A 22219-nucleotide genomic window follows, 5' to 3' on the forward strand; every position below is an offset into this window, starting at 1 on the left:
CCTAATCCGGTCCAGAGTGTGGTCCTTGCTCTTTACTTAAAGCCAAGGACGGCATGGCGCGGCGGCGTCGTGCCGGGCGCCCGGGCGGCCGGCCTCGCTCGCGCGCTGCTCTGGGTTGCCGCGGCGCTGGGAGATCTCGATCGGATGAGCACTCTGGCGCCGGGGGGAAAGAAATTCTTGTCGTACGAGGCTAGAGCTGGCGAAGAATCAAGAGCAAATGCTATAGCCCTGAAGGCTTTCTTTCTTTCTTTCTTTTTTTCTTCAGTTAACGCACACACCGACACAAAGCCGTCTTCAACCTCTCGAAGCTTATGGTTTGCATTGGCTTCATTCTCGATCTTACTGCAACGGCATCGATGACGCGTTTGCTGGATGCTCTCCACACCTGCTGCCTGTGGAGGAGAGCGCGGGTTGTTCGATCGAAAGTCACGGGCCATTTGGACGCCCGATTCTCAGGAACATCGGAGGGACAGAAAGTCCACCAAGGGCGACCGCAAACGCAACGGAGGATCCAAAAACCAGACCCACCCCCACCGCACGTCGTCGGCGTAGGATTCCGGCCGCGCCACGCCGTGCAAAGCGAGCGATCGGCCGGATTCCCCAACAGTGGCCACAGTCCCGAGATATATGCCCTGCGCCGGGCACGCAAAGCGGTCGAGCGAGCGAGGCAGGGAGCATATCGCATCCCCCCCGCGCCCGGCAGGCCCATCGCGTTGAACCCTACCCGACGCCCAGGCCAGTTCGTCCCATCCATGCCGGCTGTACACTGGCCTGCACAGGCAGAGCGTGGCCGCGACGGCGCGCGGTGACCGATCGATGGAATCTCGCGAAAGCGCCCGGCCGCCGCACAGTGCCGGGCGCGGGGGAGGAATAAAGGCGGCGGCGCGGGGCGCCGGGGCGGGGGGGATTTGTGCCCCGGCCACCGCCACGCAGCGCCCGCGCGGGTGCGGGTGCGGGTGCGGGGAGGCGGACGCGATCGGGGGGGCGGCCATTTGGGGTTGAGGGGCTGGCGACGAGTGGTGCCGGGATCGGCCGCGGCAGCGGGGCAGGGCATCGGTTCCTCCTGTCCCCGGCCGGCCGGCCCTCTCATGTGCCTCTTCTGTGTGTGTCGATCGTCCGCGCGTGCGCGAGCGACCGATGTGTAGCGGGGTGCGCGCGCGTCAACGGCCGCCGGCCCCGCGGAGGGCCAAAGCCAAACCGGCGACGGCGACACGACGTGCAGGTGCCGTACGTCGGAGATGACGAACAGGCTAGGCGCCTGTCTGGGTTCAGTTGCCACGTTCGTGGCGCACTGGCGCAGCGCCAGCAGGATAAAAATGCTGGATAAAAGATGCGAACTTGTCGGGAGAGGGAGGGAACGCATGTGCGAAATTCACCAAATTTCAGCTACATCCATGAAGCACTGATGAGTGATGGCTGACACCTGAATGCTGTGATCGATGGCAGCCATGGAGAAGATAAAAAAAAGTTTGGTGCAAAATTTTCAATACGGGAAGAATGCCTTTTTACAAAGTGCATGGCTTAGTGAGGTCACTCTCACGCTGCGCTCATATTTTGTTCTGCTGACCGACCGATTAAGCGGCATATCCCGCGCTTAGTGCAGTGATTATCTACTAGTGCGCCATGCGTGCATTCGATTCAAATTTGCAAGATCTCTCCTGCCGCGCCAAGTTGCGCAAGCCCCTGCATCATCCACCTCCTTGTGCATTTTGAAAGAAAATTAAACAAGCTACATGCTCCTTGAGTTGAGAGTGGATGCTGCAATGCAATCTCTCTGCTGGATCACACTGATTTTTCAAAGGCGAGATACCGGCGCATACATAGTGCCCGAGCTAGTTAATTGGTGGGGTGGAATTGTGATGTCCACGTAGCGTTCTTGGGGGTCGCGCGAGAAAGATGCAAAAGACGAGCTGGCTTAGAGTGAGACGAAGGCAAAGTGGCCTCCTTTTTGTATCTTCTCCACTAGCAGAGATGAAATCAAACAGGAGGGTGGTGAGGTGACAAGAGCTCGTGTTAGCAATTAGCCTCCAACTCTCTCCCTGTGTCTAGGGGATCATGTACTATATACACCTCAAGGTCATGAGAGATCTCACTTGCTCACTTCACCAACATTTTTGCAAGGCGGCGAGCTAGGTAGGTCGCCCACATGTCGCGTGTAGGGATCCCTAAACAACACATGCGTGCAGCCCTACTCCATGAGAGAGGGCGCATTATGTTAACAGCTAGCGTCAGTACACCCTCGGCTCCAATCTGTCCGGCTGAACGCCAACCAAAAGTACAACAAAGTAATGGCAGGGTTGGCAACTGCTTCAGATGATCTCCAAAGTTGCTTCGCGCCAAAGATATGATCTACATACCCATCCATAGCTAGTGTGACACGCATGGCCATGGCCTTGGACAAACTAACGTTGCTAATACACTATCGATCTTTACTTCTCGCTTTCCTTCCTTTCTTGATCGTCCTTTGATTTGACAAAGTTTTTTCAGTTCTAGTTCTCAATCATGTTTTGGTGCTGCATATATGTCAAGCCTTTTTTCGGGTCCATCTAACTTTCTTTTTTGACCGCTTTCAGGGAAAGGGAAAACAAATTTGGAATGGTTTTTTGTGTGTGGGGGCTAGAAAAGGAAAAAAATGTCCACATGATCCACACACTGGAAAAGCAGGCGCGGATGAGTCGGTCACTCGGCAAAGGAATCAGAGAACTTGTATAACTAATTGCTCCGGTCCAATTATTTGTGGGCATCGAGGGCCCACGGCTCAGTGGTTCCAGGGGCAAGGAATTGTGCACATTTGCTCCTGCCTGGTGGACCACTGTCTGTCCCCCCTGATGTATACTATTATGTTTGACACTGAAACAGAAGAAGTGTTAATTCCCCAATACAAATTTCTATTTTTTTATGTAACCATAATAGGATATACAAAAATGGGTGTGCGAAAAAGACCAGAAAAGAAATCTTCAGTGAATGTAATCATAAGGTTATCATTTACTCCCTCCGTTTCAAAATGCAGGTCATTTTAACAAATCTAGATATATAGATTTTTCTATGTATCTAAACAAAACATATATAAATAAATATATTGTAAAATCTATGCACTTACACCTATAGTTTGGTGGAACGGAGGGAGTCCTCATCAGAGTGTTGAGTCAATCTGAACGCACAGGAACGAAATGAGGTAAACGAGAAGAGATGCCCTTGATTTCTGAGCAAGCCGCGCGCAGCCCTGCACCTGATGCCTGGAGCTGCATGCATCACTGTCTGCCCTGCGATCCTGTCTGCTGCATCTACTAGCTAGCTCAATAACCCCCATGGCCAAATTGCCTAGCTCCTCTGACTGACAAAGCCCTGGGAGAGGAGAAAAGATCCCGACAAGCTTCACTGACACAGCTCATAAAAAAAGTGGTAACTAGCCGATCAAGCACGCATCACGCAGTAACTTCGAAATGCTAAGGTAGACAGATACAAGCCCAGGTGGCTGGTATAGTCGTAGCAGCTACAGTTGGATCACATGCGATCTTGCTTTGTCATGATCTCATCTAGCATCCCTAGCCACTAGCTCACTGCTAGGCAGGCAGGATGAGTCACACCAGTGTTAAACTAGTATGTTTAACCAGGCTAATCTAATCTAATCCACGGTGCATGTGTTAATGGAACGGGCTCGCTGGCTTCTCTCCAAAGACAGGTAGAGCTGGAGGAGGAGACAGGGCCGCCAATATTCGCGCTACCGCGGTAGGGGGACAGCCCCAGCAGGGGGCGGATGCCCTGCGTATGATGGATCACCTAGGAGCCCTACAACCATCGCTTACATCTAAGCGGAATCCTGTGAATCCCAGGGCCAGATTGTCTCCGGCCGCCGCTGATTGTTTTGTTTTTTTTCCCTCTCCCATGCATCATTAGGAGGCGATTAGTTTATCTGCTTATTGGTTGGGCGTGCATCAAGAGCGGGGGCGCAGCGGTGGGTGGCCACCTAATGACATGGGCACATGGCTGACACACACACACACAAGACATGCGTGGTGGCTGTCTTCCGTCTGACGATGGGAGAGGAGCTTTCATGCGTACAGGCATGTGTACCAAGGGTTTTGCTGACAGTGACTTGTTTGAGCCAGTAGTATTTTTCGTCTGACTAAAATATTGGCATTCTAAACGCTGGTGTATATAAGTAGTTGATGTACGGAGGTGTGAAGACCAGATATCTAAAAAAAATGTGGAAACCAAACAGAGGGATAGGGGCAAGAACGTTCAGACATGACAGAGGATGGCAAAGACGACAGGTAATGGAGTCACGCAGACAGCTGACACACCTGCATGTTGCAATTAACAGTAGTCTTCTGCGAGCTAAAACAAACAAATTCTAAATCGGATATATGGATTTTTATGCTAAGTCGATGAGCTTAAGCAACGGAAGCAGTGGACACTCGACAACGCCGCACGGCACAACATCTCGGCACATGACGGGCAATGCCACACGATTGAATGGTGGACAATGCCATTTTCGTTGTCTCGTTGACGATGACATCAGCATTCAGAGATGGCCTGGCACAAATAACACTGCCCCTAAAATGGCAACCGATTGAGTTTCACAGTGTCAGTCTTGCCTCAGTACAGACAGGATAGACAAATCAAATAGGTCCAAGCGCTGGCTAGAGCAGCTAGAATAATACTGCATTGCTCACCCAGAACAAGTACCGGCATATTACTCGATTTAGTGTGACCCATGCACGGTGGTTTGTAACAAATTTTTCAGGATCATGCATATCTATCCACTGCCTTCTCTGTTACATACAGTCACAACACTGGCATGATTTCCAGACCCCCGCATTGGCTCTGCTGTTGTCTGAATTACAGGGATCATACATGGCAGTGCTCAAGAATCGCTAATGGACATGAGCTGAGATGACGAGAAAATTTTTTACAACTCCATAAGAAAATAATTTACAACTCCATATTGCCAAGTTCAAGCTCACCAAGGAACAATATACATATCATATTCCATTTCCATCATAATGGATATCCTGTTTCCTCTGGAGCAGCATAGCAACGATTTTTTCCCCATCCGTTGTAACTGCATTTACAGCATAAAAATGTGCTCCAAGATTAGGCAGGTGGAACATGCACAACAAGAATAGATGCTCTTGGGAGATAAAGATCCATACTGTCGTAATTTTTTAGCATTATTTAACAAACTCACTTAATTGTATATGTATTCGATCAATATGAATGAGGTCAAAACAACTCTTTTAAAAGCGTGAGAGATGAGAATAACTCCGTGATTGTAAAGAAACTTTTAAATCCTGAAAGACAAATACAGGAAATTGCGAAATTTGGCAAAAATCTAAAGCAACAATCACAGTACGCCAGTTCACCAGCATAGACCCCATTTCTTTTATTTTGCACAATATTATCTCTTACAATTCAGCACCCATGATCTAACTCTGCTATCTGGGTTTTCTATGAGAGCAAATATGCCCAGAAAAAAGAATGATCATATTATTTTTATTAGAATAACACGTCATGTACTGCACCAATAAATATATACCAAAGTGACACAATGTGTACAATGGGACCAAACGAAACCAGCACAAAATCCAAACTTTGACAAGAGTGGAATAAACTAAGGCTGCTAATTTTCCAGTCTGCTTACACCAATTTATGACACTATATTTGGTTTACAACAATGTCCACAAAAGAACTGTGCATTTATCAAGATTGCCATAGTGATTCAGCAACATGAAATCAACCAGGTGTACATAAATGTATTCATAGGTACTAAAAACAAAGAAAAAAGTAGGTAACCTTGAAAGTGCAAAAAACTGCTAAAAGGGAAAATGTGTAGTTATGTGCTCTCAAGGCATAACTTCACTACGAAAAAAAAGAACACGATGCCCGAAGTCATGCAAATAAAGTTATATATAGCAAGCAATTAAGCAATAGATTATTATATTACAAGAATTCGAGAAGCACATACCTCTGCTGAAACTGATATTGAAAAGAAAGACTTCAGAGCCACTCATTAACAGCATAAATGGAGTTGAACTAACAAAGAAACATGCATGGCGGGCAATTAACGAAGTCCATCGCATATTTCACTGATTTTTGTGCTTTTGTGCTGTCATAAACCAAGGAATGTTACAACGACAAAAAAATGTAATATTAGGAAATAAGCTATGACAATTATGAAATATTGATTAAATTATATGGTATAGTACTTTTCTTGTGATTTTGGACACTTGCCGAACTTCCAGTTACTTCTTGCTTCCTCTTCTGAAAAAATACATGGAAAAAGTTAGAGCATATGAATTTCAGCTCAGACAAGCTCGTATCTAAAACAAATGAGATAGATGGGTAACCTTCTCGTGTTTCTTGGAATGGTCACCTCCCGATTCATGATTCCCACTCTTGTCCTTTTTCTTTTCTTTGTCTTTGTCCTTATCTTTACTCCGATCCTTATGCCGATGTTTATGTTTCTTCTGCTCCTTCTCCTTATCTCTGTCTTTCTCCTTGTGTTTCTTATGCTTCTTAACTTTGTCCTTGGACTTGATCTTTGGTTTCCCAGATATGGTTGGTGTACCTTTTTCAGCCTTTTTTGAGTGCAGATTACTTCGGTAAGAAGGAAGAGTCAATACAACTAAAGACATGAAAATTCCAACAGAATGTATCTTACAGAAGGCAAATCTACTGGTGCAGTTTCTCGCAGCTGAAATGCTTGTCCTAGTGTTTCCATGTCGAAGGGCTGAATGTAAGCAGTCTTCTCATTTGGGTATGAGTTTTGGAAGAGTTGGTCCAACTCCATCCCTTCTCCTTTACGGATTTCTGTGTCGCCCACAACATTGTTAAGATAATTTGTATCTGAAATTGCCAATGGCAAAGGTTTCTTGCAAAAGAAACTATGATGGTTCAGCAACTTGTAGCGGCTAATTAAGTCAACAGCACCACTAAGCTCCCGAGGACCTGAAATACAAGAATAAATCATGGTGGGTCGGTATTTAATCACAGATGGCATTAGCAATTGCAATGAATAACAAAGATTCAGGCACTCAAGAGTCAAGACTACTATAGGCTGAGAACCTCTGAACACATTGATTGTAGTAGCAACAGTGAGCCGTTACATTAAGATTGGTATAGGGGGCAAAAGGTGATGATTGCCATATCATAACTAAAAAAAAAAATACTTGAATGAAATGAATATACTTGCCCTAGGACATGAAGGGGTCAACAAGCTAGCCTTAATCTGTACACTGCTATACTACATAGAACCTCATCACTTCAGGGCAGCATATGCTACCATGAACTTATCAAGTCAAGCCAAAGATACTAATGGCATACATGGTATCACAGCATTATTGTCAAGGTCTCCTGGACTAAGGGGACTAGGTCCATTGCAAATACCACCAGAGACACAAGTTAATTATGATGAAGCCAAAAGTTATGGAAAATTCCCATAGCATTGTCAGAAGGTCACTCAACAGTAACATTGAGTGATAGAGGATAGCAAGAGCATGAACCTAACAAGACAACACCTTAGCAAGAGCATACTCACTACAGCATTTGCAAATGAGGCATCTTATAAAAACCCACTGGCTCAACTCAAGGATGCGAAACAGCCAAGCTTCTTTATCATAAATCTATATATATTCATAAATATATCATTTGCTTTACTCATTGACCTATCCATCAATTAGCTTGACCAAAACTCAACTGTTTGGGAAATCTATCCAACATGTACACCAAATATAGCCTGAAACTCTACATTTTTCCCTTTTTAGTAATCAAAGATGAATTGAAGTAGAAACAAAAAAAAAGCTTACCTCTCCCAAACTTGCCATCAGAACCCATCTGATTAGAGCTAGACATATTGAAAACGCATGCCCACCTAAAGTGTGATTCAGCCAAAAAAAAAAATATATCAGTTGAGCATACCAGGTCAGGTTAACAAGTTACAACAGTATTCCAAATAGTGTAATAGAGACTCTGAAGACATCCTATACACACAGACCATGCATTTACTATCATTATACATTAGTAGTTCTAGGAAGGGCCTTATTTCCGTACTTCTATTAGGCCATGAGGTAATAAATACTGATGACATCAAGATATGTTACATAAAGTATTTCACCCGGCAGACTGAAGCAACATTCTTCCAACCATGACATTATGTAACTCATACACTAACATGTCATCTGCAATTTAGATTTCCATAATAAATAGTTGACATCATCCGCTAACTGGTAGGCAGGTATAACACTGTACCAGGCTGCAAGTTATTACAAGAGCTGCTAATCTAAGAACACAGCAACGCAGCCAGGAAGAAATATGCAAGTTAGCACCAATTACTTACTCTTAGAACATAGAGAAAGATATAGTTAATAACTACTTAAGCTTTAGCAAGCAAAGACAAAAGGGCGCACATCCAGAGAAAATAGAATAATTGTTGCAAATGTATCAATATAAGGTCTATACAAGTTTTAAGGAATTCTGAGAAACTGCTATACAACAGGAATGGTATGTTCTATATTCATGTTAAATTTCAAGAATTGTGCCTGAAAGAATAGGACTTCATGTACAGTGCATTCACTATTCACATAGTATTTGTCATTTCCATATAGCTCAATCAATTTGAGTTTTCTCTTGAAACTTTGTGTAGATATAGAACATCTCAATATCTCTAGTGGTCCTTTTACTTAGAGAACTCGTTAGAAACTTCTAAGCCCCATTTTTCACGAGTTTCAATAGTTAGCCCATTCTTACCACAATCATTAGAAAAGCATAATAATCGTAGGTGCTTGTTCAAGGGTTGAGTTAAGTGCTCCATAATAAACTCACTGTTCTTCTATCCATGAACTAAATAGCATGGTATGGTACCTCACAAGTTTTCCAAGTTTAACTCTTGAACTTATGCATAGTAAGAACAACGCACAGCGAAAACAGATCACTAGAATTTGGCTTCCAGTTAAGCTGTCAGTGCGTGGTCTTGTGACCCAAATTGTGGAAGGGCCATTTCAAGCAAGAAACTCGACCGATCAGGTTATAAACTAATCCTTCCTAGAGAAACAAGACAAGCAGATGGCACTCTTATGAACCAATTCTACATGAGCAGACCTAATCGGGCATGGTGCGTTCCGTTAAAACTAAAAAAAATCATGCAAAATACACTGCTGCAGCACCTCGGTTACTTTGATCCTGCAAGCTGAGCATGAACAAGACCCTAACAACGGATGGATTGGATTAGTAGGGCATCGCGCATCGCACGGATCATACAGACAACAGCTAACTGAATCCTGAGAAGGAAATGTTCGAATCTGACAGCGCACAGTCAGAGCAAAGGAAGGACCCACCCAACGAAGCAACTAAGCAAGCTTGAGCTACTTGCCTAGAAAACAAGAAATCGATCCCGGGCCGGATGGATGGATCTCCACTCCAGGCAAGTCCAGTACCAGTCAAGAGCGGGGAAGATGGGGAGGCAGCGCCTCTCGACGAGGGAAAAGACTTGGGCGGACGGGAGGCCAAACTCGCTCCGTCCCGTCGCCTGCGGTTAGGGCGCCGGCGTTGTAGCGGCAACGAATTGAGGAGGCGGCGGTCGTCAGAGAGGCGAGGCGGATAGGATTGTAGCACAGGAAGGGAACCCTGGGCTACTCGAGCACCCCTATATTTTTGCAAGTTTCCAGTATGGCCCCTAGACCCACGCTTTCCTAAATTTGAGGGGAGGATGTTCGGCGATGCGGAGCTTGGTACAGCGGCGGAGGGCGAGGCGAAACCTGTAGGGCTCAGCGCTGCCTCGCGGTTCCTCCCGGCGGCGTGCGTTGAGGAGCGACCGCGGCGAGGAGGCCGGCGAGCGAGAAATCCTTGGAGCGCGGGGGCGGCGGCGGCGGCCAGACGGCAAGCGACGCAGCGTGGAGCGGGGAGGTAGTCAGGTATAGCGCAGCGTGAGCTCCTTGGCTGCTGCTGCAGCCTGCAGCCTTGTTGAGGTTGAGGGAGATGATGATTAGTTTGCTGCTCACGTGGGCTGACTTCTTAGCTGGGTAAATGGGCTGAATATACTCGGGTCCTTTGTTAGATGGGCTGCATGATGTTTTGGCGGAATGGCCGGGCCCACTAACGGCCGCAGTGTTGCCCCTCCACGCCATGGCCCATGAGCGCAGTTACTCCGTGCAAACCCTAGGCGCCCGCCGCCGCCTATAAACGAGCCATATCCTTCCTTCGTTTGCTCAGCCCCTCGTGCCTCGCCCGGCGCCGCAAGCAGGAAGTGAACGGCGACTGTGCTGTTGCCTCGGGCCTTAGTTGATTTCCTGGAGTTTTTCTTCTCCTTTTCTTCTTGTTGTTGATTGTTGATTTCTTTCTGTTATCCGTGCTTGTTTTTGTCTCCGTAGCTGTTCTGGTTGGGGGTGAAGTGAGGAATCTCAAACCATAAACCAATCTCTGCATCTTCAGCATGATGATTGCCAAATTACATGCACTACCATCTGATCTCCCCCCATCGTTTTCTTCCCCGTGTTCTTCCTGGATTTTTCTTCCCCTTTTTTTCTCGTTTGATTTGGTTGATTCTTATGTGCAATCGGTGATGAAGTCGTATAATTGTGCTGAGTTCCTCAGTGATTATCTCACAACAAAATCACCATCTTTCGGCTGAGAGATTGCGCTCCTGCTCACCGTTGTTTTTCTTTTCTGCCGGTGTTTGATCCTGTCATTTGATTAGCAGCGAACGAAACCTCTTGGATGAATCGAAATGCCATGTGGTATCTGATGCCTGGTCTTTCCCATGGCCTGGCGTCTCGTAAGAGTGGCAGACAGAGATGGGCGGGTTCTTTGCGACACTGGTTGCTCTGCACCAATGAGCTTCCTGTTACTATTCCCCCGCGACATTTGTTGGTATTTCTACCATCCATTTTTGTTTGCCAGATCAATGAATTGGGTTGGTTTGACTTTGTGCCTGCTTTTGTCGCAAGACTGAGAAAAGGAGTGGGAAGAGCAATCTAGCCTCTGCAAGAGAATATTAATAAAGAACATCAAATGAGATGAACTCACCATGGCTGATGATCTTGATGTAGAACTTGAAAGTGTATGTGCTACCAATGTACACTATCGAAGTATCAATTCATTTCAGATTACTTGACCGCCATCATCCTCTGAATCTTCACGCGCGCATTAAACGGCCAACGGCGCAGTAGCTGAGGCTGGATCTAGTATTGTTAGAATTGACATCCCATGTGTATACCGAATGAGATAAAAAAAAACAGACCCACCACTTGTATTTGCAAAAGCTTACTCCCTCCGGATCCTTTTGTAAGGGTATTCTCGTTTTGACTTCTGTGGGACTGAATGACCGGCAGCCAAACTTCCAACTTCTAAGATTATTGCGAGCGCTGAAATCATCAACTCTCCGAACATGGACAACGAATGTCTCAAGTTGATCCTTGATTACTGGATGATCAACAAATAAGGAATTAATCATAGATCCCAGTTAGACAAGCAATCCAAGTGTCAACACAAAAAATGATGATATGGGGAGATACGTACTCTGGTGGATCACGACTGCGCTGATCCTTTTTGATGAATAAAGAATGCGCAATACCCTAAAAAAAGTTGTGTCATATAAGTGCATTTATTCCTAGCTAATCCTGTAAATAAGCCAACTTTAGGCAATACATAGCCACCTACTTTCAAATTTAGAAAAATTTGAAAAAGGTGTAGTGTAAAAGCACAATACTTTATAACAGAAATGGTAGACTGCAAACAAATCTCATGGATTTTCCTCATCAAATTGCCTCAATTGCCCCCAACCAACCATTAAACCAACATACCAATTTTTCCCTAAGCCGATCACACAATGACATCATGGAAGGCAAAAGAAGCCAAATTTGCTGAGGAAGAATAAGGAAATGAAAGACCTAAGTGAGGCAATAGAGCCTTTGAGCTTACTAATAAGGGGAGGCAGAAAGACTAAGAATAAGAGAGATGACTGATACATTGATCGATAGAATCACACACACTAGTTAGGGTGATGCTTTACAATGGAACTGATTTGCCAGCCAACATATTAGCACATTACAAAGCCATACTAAGGGATCCATGATGCTCTTAAAAGTCCAAAATATAACCTTCAAGAACCTCCATGAAGCAGTCAAGTCTAACCAAGTAAACTAGATCATATTCCCTCCGTTCCAAACTATTGGTCGTTTTGGCACTACCAGTTGCATAATTTTTAATATATATTTAGACATAGGTGTATATCTAGATGTATAGCAAAAATTATGTATTTAGAAAAGTCAAAGCGGCTTATAATTTAATACGGAGGAAGTACTATACAAAATAGGGACTGTAGCATACAGACAAATGGTAGAATCCAGCATTGGTGGTGCTCTCATAAGCTAGTGTTTTCTTTTACGTTGAAGAGTGAAAAGGTAGCCCAAAACAAAACAACCATGAAACAAAAAGGCCTATGTAAAAGCAGCGTTTTCTACTTTTCTTCCATGTTAAAAATTATACTTGTATAAGCCATGCATCCAAAATTTCCATTGTCGGCCAAAAATATAAATGGCAAATGGATAATGCTTGATGGTTTTGGGCTCGGGCCGACGGGCCGGGCTCCCCTTCCTTATAGGGTGCTCGCGCGGTCTCACCCGCGCCAAGCTCTGGCCCCTTCCAAGCTTTCGCCAAAGCATGCCGGTCACTCCTCCCGATCGTCATCCTCCTTCCCCTCCTTCGACTGTTCCCGCTCTACTGGCATATGATTCGCGTGGGCGACATGGGGCGGAGACACATCCAAACTCGGGATTGGTTATTCTGCTGCAGGTAAGAAAGCCCTAGTAACTTGCTTGGTTGGCTACGATGGGCGCTGCCCTGAGGGATCGCTGAATCGCTAGCCTGATAAACCACTCCCGATCCTTGTTTATCTACATGAGTTGGTAGTGGGTTTCTTTGCTGCATGGTGGAGTGTGGCAATCCAATCCATCTTGCATCCATTTCAGCAATCCTGGTTCAGTTCGATTAAGCTCCTGCTGAAAACCAATTAATCGTATACGACGCCCGGTATTTTGGATCCAAGGTGCGGTTACATTTAATTTCCAAAGAAATCGCATACCCCCATACTTCACGCCAAGTCCCGCCCTGTGCCTCGGTCCTGTTCGGTGCTAAGATTGATATGCAGCTTTTATGTGTCTTATTATACGGAAGTGTTTTGGATGAAAATGCAAAACCAAACCATTTTGAATGGCTTCTGTTTGAAAATTTCATTGTGATCTGGCACACAGTACACTATGTTTAAGGGGTCGTTTGGGAGGGCATCTATCAAAACAGCTTGACCGGTGAAGGCAAAGGCAATAAAGTTAAAGAGAATGGCTTCACCTGGATTGCAAAATATTTTCACGCTACAGTGTCTTAATTTGCACGAAATAGATGAAGCCGAAGCCGGTAAAAATCATCCGAAACGGGCTCTAAAATGTTCCTTTGCTTGATGTTTAATAGTCACTGGTATATAAGTTGTGCCATTAGAGTGTTGCAATTCTCCTCCTTCCTCGTTTTTTATGCTGGATCAGGTGTGAACTGCTGAAGTCTGTTGTTTCTAAAAAAAGTGCTGAAGTATCTTAAGTTCTTTCTCTGAAACAGTATCATGATTTCTGGGGAAAACGTTGCAATACCTCTATATAGCTCCATAGGTATCGAGTGTCAGTATCCACTATCCGCCATTTCTCCTTTTGTTTCAGTATCTCCGTTTCACTTATTAATTTGATCGAAAGTCTAGGACATGGATTAAATATGGTTTAGTTGTACTGGTCTACTTGGCACGCCCAATCTTGTTGGCGCTTATGTGGTCCAGTGTGTGGTTTTACTCAAAGAAGCTATTTGGATGCCTCAATGCCTGAACTCAGCCGGCCCAAGTTCTTTCGCAGCATAGAGCGCGTTTGGTTAGCTGGATGAGGTCCCACCAGGCGAGTAGGATGCAGATCATTACTGATTGGTTGCTAGAATGGAGATCTGGATTTGTCCAGCTGCATGCAAAAGAGTCCAGCCGGCCTGGCTCCCGGAAAACGATTTTCATTTCCGTTTCCAGCGGGCCTAGCTCGGTGCATGCGAGCTGGCTTACGGCTAATAACGATATCACTAGATAATTTATATATATTAACTAATATTAGTATTTTTCATAGTTGATTAAGACTTGATGAAGTAAACTAAGGGGTATAAAAATATACTTATACAAAATAAATATTATAATGATATTTGTTCTTAACATTTCTTTTTATGCAACATGTACTGATACTGAAAATCAAATCTACCATATATTGTGTAGCTTGGCTGGACGAAAACGGACAACCAAACGAACCTCTTGTATGTATGGATTCAGCCTGGCTCCTAGATACAATCCAGGCTCGGCACATCCGGAAACCAAACGCCCCTTACTGCCCCAGCAACTCGCCCTGGCCTGGCTTGCACACGCATGTTCTCGGCTCCCAACCTCAGCCTGGGCTGCCTGACGATCGCCTGCTCCCAACCCTAGGAAGACGAGCGGAGGTGCGGAGACGTGGAGCGGCTGCTGGCGGCGCCGGCGACCTGCGCTGGATCGGGCTGACGTGCGGAGCCGCGGTCTTGCGGAGGGAGAGCCGGCGCGGCTGCGCTGCGCCTGGAGGCCGGTGCGGGCGGTGGCGACTGGCCTCGCCTAGAGGCCGGGTCGGCGCCTGGAGGCTGGCGGCCCGTCGCGGGCGTGCGGCCCCTTGCCTAGAGGCAGGCGCGGTGGCGTCTGGAGCCTGGAGGGTGGAGGCCAAGGCTGCGGGGCTGGACCGGCGCACCGCAGAGGCACGTAGGGCAGGCGGACGGGCGGGCAAACAGAAGCAGCCCCAAGCAGCAGGCAGGTCAATTTTTCTCCAATCGTGCAACGCGATTCCCATTTTCTCTACTAAATTGGAACAAATGGACTTGTGAGATCATTTATGTCCCATTACGGCAACCTTCTGTAGAAGTTGAACAACAATCTAAGGGTGCATGACAGCCTGAAATAGTAGCATCGAGAGCTAGCAATGCAGATGAAGGTTGATGAAGATACGATAGATTGATAGGCGGGGATGAACTGATTCAGCACTAGTTAGGTGATTTCTTTGTAGTTTTTCAAGTTTTTTTTGAGTTTGTTGTGCAATTAGATTTGGAATTGGGGATATAATATAAATCATGCAATTTAAGTACTTTTAGACTATCGCTGTTGTAACTATGGGTATGTGGACTAGTCTGAGTGCTTTAAGCGCTTAGATAAGTGGCCCTAGGTGTGAAATTCCGCCAGCTCCGCCACTGGATGCCTGAACCATATTTCCAGTTTTTGATGATGAATGAGCAGAATAGGTTAGATGTTCATCATCTTGTGCTTTGATAGTTTATTGAGTTTGTTACAGTCGCTACCTAACAAAAGCTTGAGCTACTTGGAACAAATTTATTTTCATGCGTATTTTGTACATAATAGGATATTTTTAACAATGGTGTAATGGAGAGCTTCAGGAAAGAAAAAAAGGCATTGCTAAGCAAGTTCCTGCTTTATGAAATGTGCTTGTGTGTTATTTCCTTTACTGTTTATGTTATACTTCTCTCTCTTTTTGTGAATTATGCTAAATTTCCCCTGTTTACTCGGCACTTTGTCAACGCCAACAAAGAATTTATGTTTTGCACTAATATTCCTCTGAATATTTTAGATGGTTATGCATGATGTTTTTGACTTAGCAATGGATTTCTCATTTATCAAGTATAAATGCACAAAGCTTTCAGGAAGACAGATCCAACACTCGCCACTTTTTCTTGTTTTAGCTCAAATTATTTCTGAGAAAAAAGATCTGAAGTTACCTTGGAAGGCCTATGCAGCCTTGACTGGTCAAATTGCATAGGCCATTATTGAGCTTAGTACCATTTCGACTAGCATGTAGTATGTATTACTATAATGGATATGATAGGCTGTAGTTGATGTGAATGATGATGGAGCCTCTGAGTTACAGGATGGCAAATGTTTTCTTCATTAACTTCTAGGTTTGTACAGATTTGCATGTTACCTCATAGTCCCCCCCCCCCCCCCCCCCCTATTATTTGGTATACTCAAGTTGTCGTATGAACCTGGTTTTGCTTCAACAAGAATGGCTGGATGTTGTGCATGTAGAAAGAATCATTCATTTCTGTGTAGTGTTTCTTGCTTATGTTGGATTTTTGTCAAAATATTCTTGCAATAGACATTTTCAGAATACCCAATGCTTGCCATGGGCATTGACCAAATGTAGTGCAGCACTGGTCACACTCCTTGTAGGTTTATTTTACCAGCATTTACACTGTCCTAATGGATTGGATTCATCTCAGAAGGTGCACAGTCGTGTGTTAACATTGTACTGGCCAGAGGAGATTAGGACTAAGCATGGGGGCTCCAAAACAGAGGTGGACATCTGAGGAAGAAGCTGCTCTTAGAGCTGGAATAGCAAGGCACGGAGTTGGAAAATGGCGCACAATATTGAAAGACCCAGATTTTAGTTCCACCTTGTGCTACCGCTCAAATGTTGACCTCAAGGTTCGAATTTTTCGCTTTATTCTTCTTACCTAAACTTGTTTTAATGAATGGCATTCCAAATTCTCTATTTGTTGAAATTATGAATTATCTGTAAATTTCCACATGTTATCTTCAGTCTCAATTTGCATCCTTCAATTGTACTAATTACTGCTTAGGACAAATGGCGCAACATGAATGTAATTGTCAGTACATCGAGTTCTCGTGACAAGGGAAAGGCCGCAGTGAAGAAAATACGAACAACTCCCAAGAATAATGAACACACCACAGCAATCAGCATAGTTACTTCTGATATTGATGATGAGATTGTTGATGACAAGCCTGTAGCATCAGTGCCTAGTGAAGCACAGAATGCATCGAATCCAAAGAAATCTCACTCGAGGTATATGTATAAGTGTAATGCACAAATCTAGCATTTATCTCTTTTTTGTATCTGTTGTCAGTAGAAAAACTACTTTGGATGCTCTATCTTAGTTTAATAGCTTTCCTGCAGACTGGATAATATTATAATGGAGGCTATAAAGAGCTTAAATGAGCCTACAGGGTCTCACAGAACTACTATTGCTAATTACATAGAGGTACGGGTGTCCTTTTGTTCCTTTCCAGTACTAGATCGATATGTTCAATGGTATGCTTACAAATGAGCATTCCTAATGTTGTGTCTTCTGTAAGGCTTATGTCTAATACTATTGCCTCGCGCTCCTTCATCCACAATCATCTACTTTTATTATTAGCCTTTATTTTTGCTTCTCATGTAACTAGTGTGGCCCTGGTGGACGCTTTCCATGGTACAATTCGTCTTAGACTCCTTTTCTTCTTAATACAATGATGTGTGGTTCCCCTGTGTGTTCGAGAGAAAAAAAGTGTTCATTTTTGCATTTTCTGTATATGTTTGATTTTGGGGAGCTTAACATTTTACATAGCAGACAGCTTGTCGTAGATGGATTCAACATTTATCTTCGATATTGTCACACAAATCAGATTAGGCGGATCTACCCATTTGCCACCACTTCTCCCAAATTGGCAGGCTACCTGATTAGGTGACGGTACCGTACGATTCATATTTGTTTGAAGCTCATTACGCCTGAAAATATAAGCAAAATTGCAAACGCAGCTCTGTACCAGATTACCAGAAATTAAAACCACACTACACCTAACCTGTCTGTATTGTACCAAAAGAAATTATTAGACCCAATAGTTAGGAAAATCTGTTTACATAAGGTTTCCTGTGTCTTTTTGTGCAAGAACCGCAACCAACTTTGTGTTCACCTTCTTACTGCTTCTTGAGAGGCAAGCTGTTGTGTTGTATCTTCTTGCAGAGTTCTGGTGTCATTTGTAATTATCATGTTTACACTTGATTTTTTGCAAGTTTTTAAAATGAGCCATGCTTGCTATTATGTGCTACATGTAGAATCAGTTTCTTATATTTTTACCCTGGTTCTGTGTAGGAGCAATATTGGCCACCTAGTGATTTTGATCACTTACTATCTGCAAAACTGAAGGACTTAGCCACCATTGGCAAATTGATAAAGGTACGTCTTGCAGGAAGGGAAAAAAAAAGGCTAATTCCATAGTCCATAGGTGAAACTATATGCCATACTAAGTGGCTGCATTCAGTTAATTATGTGGCGTAATTACATATAACCTTTGTGCGAATCTTCATAATCCTATTTTTCATGCAATTGGAATAGTTGACATGCCATATTTGTGAAAACAGTATATATGAAGATTTCCCAAGATATCCATGATAGGGGATACATGTTTGCGCTTACATGCCATATTTACTAAAAGGTGCATGCACTTGTTCAGGCATACACCGTCAATGTTTGTGATCTGTGAGTTTCAACAAACAATTTTGCATGCTATTTATTGTTCAATTTCATGTTGAATCCTTGTCGAACTGCATGCTTGCTATTTTTCTTGTACTTAGCAAAATGCCATGTTTCTATTGTGTTCATGACTCATCTTTGAATGCTTAACGTGCCTGCTTCGAGCTAATCTGAATGGGCTATTTGTTAGTTTGTTACACCGTGAAAACAGACTATTTGTTATCTTGGCGCTAGGCAATAGTTACTACCCATGCTAAGAATCTAGAGCATTTCAGCATGTGACCCTTGGGATGATTACAGGTGAATCGGAAGTACAGGATAGCACCTAGCTCGCCTAATTTAGAGGGCCGAAGCCCCAAAATGCTTCTGTTGGAAGACTTGCAAAGAGAGCCCATCAAAATGGGGAACAATGACAGTAAAACCCTTACGAGATCTCAAGTTGATGCTGAATTGGCACGTATGGCAACCATGACTGCTGAGGAAGCTTCAGCGGCTGCTGCTCGTGCAGTTGCTGAAGCAGAGGCTATCATGGCAGAAGCTGAAGCAGCAGCGAGAGAAGCAGAGGCTGCAGAAGCAGACGCCCAAGCTGCACAAGCCTTTGCTGAAGCAGCATTTTTGACACTGAAGAACAGAAACGCTGCAAAATTGGTAATAGTTCTAGTCCACAGATCCCTTTGTTATATGTCCTATTGTCCTTTCACATGTAGAGCCAGGTTTCATAACCCCTTCTGCAACTGATTGATTACTTCTGGTTACTTAAAAGAAAATCCTGAAATGATCAAGTCCTCATAAATCTATTCCCATAATAGCAGTTGTAAATAGTAAAGGCACTTGCAACAAGATGTGAAAAATATTCGTTCTAACTTATGTTTTTGCTGTTCTTGCACTAAATTATGCATGGTACTTAAGAGTTAAGATTAACATTTGGAAAACAAAGGAAAAAGGTTTTGTGCGGGGTAGAGCAAAAAGTGAAGTCTGCTCTACAGCGTTTGGTTAGTGAGTGTAACTGCTGTAGTATTTCCTCACGTATAAATTGCATTGTAGCTCCCATTGCATCCCTATTTGATTTCCATTTTCTTTAGGGTTAAGATGTCCAATTTTAAAACCCCTCATGAGATAAATATGATCAACCACCATTTATATTTGGCTGTCATAGTTGTGAAATATGTGCACTGCTGCTCCATTTGGAAATTATCAATTCTGTGTACATAAGGATAAAACTACAGTTTCTGACATTTGTCAAAGGAACTTGCTTTTTACTGTTTTTTATTTCAACTATTATGTAGGAAAAACTATTCCACTGCACAATGTTCGCATATTCTGATACCGTGAACCACCTGCAAAAGAAACATATAATTAAACATCTTTTCAGTCAGAAAGTTTATTGCTGTTTTTGTGTATATCCTAAATATATATGGCATATAATTTTTGTGTGCAGTTTTATGACCCTTATTTAGATTTGAAGGATAAAATACACTGAGCCCTTTGGAGAAAGCAACCCCTTTGCAGTGTCAATCTTTTGCTTTAACCTTTGTGAACTTCTCAATTTGAATGTGCTACATTATTTATTTATTTTGAGATTGATATTGGACAGCTGTACTATCAGAAACAAAATGATAAGAGCTGGCCCAGATATGCACTTTTACATAAATAAGAAAGTAAAACTACACAAATACAGATGTTCCTCAGCTGTGACAGACCTGTTGATTTTACAAATAAGAGAGGAATGCTACTGTGATATGCTGATCTAACAAATAAGAAAGAAATCGCTACTGTGATATGCTGCTCCATCAGATTCTGACACCTTGGTGTTCATTCGCAGATGGCCCAAGCTTGATGCTACTCAGCAGCTGTTCCAGACCAGCGCTGCCGTGGTGTTGCCAGCTACTACCTGTGTTCAACTGTACATGTTTACTGTTGTCACTGTTGTCCGGTTAAAAGCAGCTGTCCCGGTGGTTGTATCTTGCATCACGTTTATGTTACTGGGAGAGCCATGTGAGCTCCAACCCATGGCCACCGGCAACATTACCAGCCTGCAAACCCATTTCAGAAAACCCAGTGCCATTCCCTGGCCCTCCACTATCCTGGACACGCTAAACTCTTTGCCAATGTCAAAGGTTTCGCTGACCGATTTGCAGGATCGCATTGCGCGTCAACAGCCTCCGGATTGCTTTGCTGCCTGCCAACAGCCGGACCGGGCGCTGAAAACGTTCGTCCAGCGACGAGGATCCCTGCATCTCCTCCACCTAAATAAAATTGACCTGATGTTCTTGGTTGGGTTGGGTGGGGTGGCCAAGTGGTGGATTCATACAGATACAGGCTGGGATGGGGATCACACGTCCCCATCTACCTTCCATGCTCCTTTCAGCTGGACGTAGCAGCAGTGGGGCACGCTTGCTCTGTGTTCTCGGACAGCTTTGCGAGACAGTACCTGCCCGGGCATGTGATGGCTCCTCTTTCTGGTACCAAATGATCGTCGTGGAAAGGTAGTGGAGTTCCCGTTTCGTGCCGGCGTTATCTGGAACAGAATGTGTACGTTCCGGACGTCCAGGTGATCTCTCCCAATTTTTTTCCAGATCGCTGCGTCCTCCCTATGACCGCGACAGGACTGCCCTACCCGGAATTCGGCCTGTGTGGCCGTACCATATGCCTTCTGCGCCGACGGCGATGCGGCATGGGGACGCGGTCGCGCGCGCGGCGTGCGCTCGGTGGCGCCGCGAGCGCATGGGAGCGCGCGAGCCGTCGCCCGCGTGGGCCAAACGGCAAGCAACTGCGCTGCTACTCTACTAGTACGTCTTGCTCGGCGTTCCAAGGGGAACCGTGGTGGCTGACCCGCTCGCCATTCCTTGAGCGCCCCCGTGCACGGCGGCGGGCTCAGCTAGCCACGCAGCGCTGACCTCGAGCACGTGCGCGCGCGGCGGCCGGCGGGCAAGGGGCGACGGCCCCGGCTCCGGCTCCGGCACGCACAAGCGAGCGCGCGGCGGCGGCCACGTACGCCGGCCTACGCTAGGGCTGCACGGTTCCCCGTCCCAGGTCCATGTGGACATCATGTCGGGGTGGTGGACAAACATTTGCTTGCGCTGAGGGCCTTGATTTGTTCTTGGGAATGTTGCGGCCGAGGGAGTCATCGCCGATACTCCAATGGAAGCTACATAGACATTTTGGTTCCTGTGCGTAGGTATATAATCTGAAACGGCATCTCGAGGACAGCATGAACTAGTGGATGGGAAGAGGATCTTGTTCTTTGACAACCAGGTCATTACAAGATTTCGTCGGCTCGCAAAAGAATATCGTTGACAAGGGATAGCGTGTACCAGATACATTTGAACTTTAACCATCAATACTTAATTAACTTTTACGTTGAAAAGGCACTGCCATGCGTATTTACCTTCAGATAATAATGTGGCTTCACAACGTTAGAGCTTTGTTAGATTTTAGTTATTACCGGTCAAAATGTTACATTGATGAATATGTTCTTATTGCCTCCTTTGACTTATTGCATCAATGATAAAGAGAAAGCATGTCTTTTCTTCTTTGCTGTTAACGATGAGATAAATGCTGGTGCAGTTACTTCATAAATCTTATTGCTCGGAGCTGGTACCCCTATTAAAATTAACAGTGTACTACTAGTTATTATAAGTTTTACACCATATAATTCTAGCCATATGTTTTTGGGTGAAATTCTAACCATAACTTACTGATGTAAAAAGCTGGACTTTTCTTCGTTATTAGAGTTTATTACGTACAGTGGTCTTTGCGTACAACGGAACACACGAGCATGTGTGGTCATATATTAGAGGCTTGTGCTTTACGTAAAACAGTAATGAGCTCATGTATGAAACAGAGGTAGTGATAATATGATTGCAGTCAT

The 22219-nt window shown here is 44.6% G+C and overlaps 2 protein-coding genes and 2 non-coding genes across 12 annotated transcripts; 3 read left to right on the forward strand and 1 right to left on the reverse strand.

The window, feature by feature from the left end:
- Positions 1-4644: 4644 nt before the first annotated feature.
- LOC112876060 (mediator of RNA polymerase II transcription subunit 19a-like) lies at positions 4645-9961 on the reverse strand. Of its 4 annotated transcripts, XM_025940099.1 has the most exons (7): positions 9756-9957; positions 7809-7873; positions 6665-6951; positions 6351-6581; positions 6210-6264; positions 5969-6109; positions 4645-5065 (listed from the first exon to the last, which is right to left on the reverse strand). In XM_025940099.1, the coding sequence occupies exons 2-6, from the start codon at positions 7852-7854 to the stop codon at positions 6087-6089; spliced, it is 642 nt and encodes a 213-aa protein (XP_025795884.1). In that variant the 5' UTR covers positions 7855-7873; positions 9756-9957; the 3' UTR covers positions 4645-5065; positions 5969-6086. The 4 variants fall into 4 exon arrangements, with proteins under 4 accessions (XP_025795884.1, XP_025795881.1, XP_025795883.1 ...); XM_025940096.1 differs by having other exon boundaries at positions 5969-6264; positions 9756-9961; XM_025940098.1 differs by lacking the exon at positions 9756-9957 and adding an exon at positions 9435-9745 and having other exon boundaries at positions 5969-6264.
- A 419-nt stretch (positions 9962-10380) lies between these two features.
- On the forward strand, positions 10381-10470 carry LOC112878416. The gene has a single exon (XR_003225742.1). It is a non-coding gene; the product is annotated as a small nucleolar RNA Z195/SNORD33/SNORD32 family (small nucleolar RNA).
- A 251-nt stretch (positions 10471-10721) lies between these two features.
- LOC112878372 lies at positions 10722-10862 on the forward strand. The gene has a single exon (XR_003225702.1). It is a non-coding gene; the product is annotated as a small nucleolar RNA F1/F2/snoR5a (small nucleolar RNA).
- Positions 10863-14364: 3502 nt separating this feature from the next.
- LOC112876483 (single myb histone 6) lies at positions 14365-20464 on the forward strand. Of its 6 annotated transcripts, none has more exons than XM_025940603.1 (7): positions 14365-14843; positions 16321-16522; positions 16678-16901; positions 17013-17097; positions 17968-18051; positions 18649-18996; positions 19787-20034. In XM_025940603.1, the coding sequence occupies exons 2-7, from the start codon at positions 16373-16375 to the stop codon at positions 19826-19828; spliced, it is 933 nt and encodes a 310-aa protein (XP_025796388.1). In that variant the 5' UTR covers positions 14365-14843; positions 16321-16372; the 3' UTR covers positions 19829-20034. The 6 variants fall into 6 exon arrangements, with proteins under 6 accessions (XP_025796388.1, XP_025796389.1, XP_025796386.1 ...); XM_025940604.1 differs by having other exon boundaries at positions 14365-14839; XM_025940601.1 differs by having other exon boundaries at positions 16318-16522; positions 19787-20032.
- Positions 20465-22219: the final 1755 nt, after the last annotated feature.

The sequence above is a fragment of the Panicum hallii genome, chromosome 9 (assembly GCF_002211085.1).
Source record: "Panicum hallii strain FIL2 chromosome 9, PHallii_v3.1, whole genome shotgun sequence".
Lineage (NCBI taxonomy): Eukaryota > Viridiplantae > Streptophyta > Magnoliopsida > Poales > Poaceae > Panicum > Panicum hallii.

Excerpts from the sequence above, each read along its gene's own strand:
- LOC112876483 (XM_025940603.1), top strand. The coding sequence starts at position 16,373 with ATGGGGGCTCCAAAACAGAGGTGGACATCTGAGGAAGAAGCTGCTCTT. Across the intron at positions 16,523-16,677 it reads GCTCAAATGTTGACCTCAAG|GACAAATGGCGCAACATGAA; the intron begins GTTCGAATTTTT and ends ATTACTGCTTAG. Across the intron at positions 18,052-18,648 it reads CCATTGGCAAATTGATAAAG|GTGAATCGGAAGTACAGGAT; the intron begins GTACGTCTTGCA and ends GGATGATTACAG.
- LOC112876060 (XM_025940096.1), bottom strand. The coding sequence starts at position 7,854 with ATGTCTAGCTCTAATCAGATGGGTTCTGATGGCAAGTTTGGGAGAG. Across the intron at positions 6,582-6,664 it reads CACCAGTAGATTTGCCTTCT|GCTGAAAAAGGTACACCAAC; the intron begins GTAAGATACATT and ends CACTCAAAAAAG. Across the intron at positions 6,265-6,350 it reads ATTCCAAGAAACACGAGAAG|AAGAGGAAGCAAGAAGTAAC; the intron begins GTTACCCATCTA and ends GTATTTTTTCAG.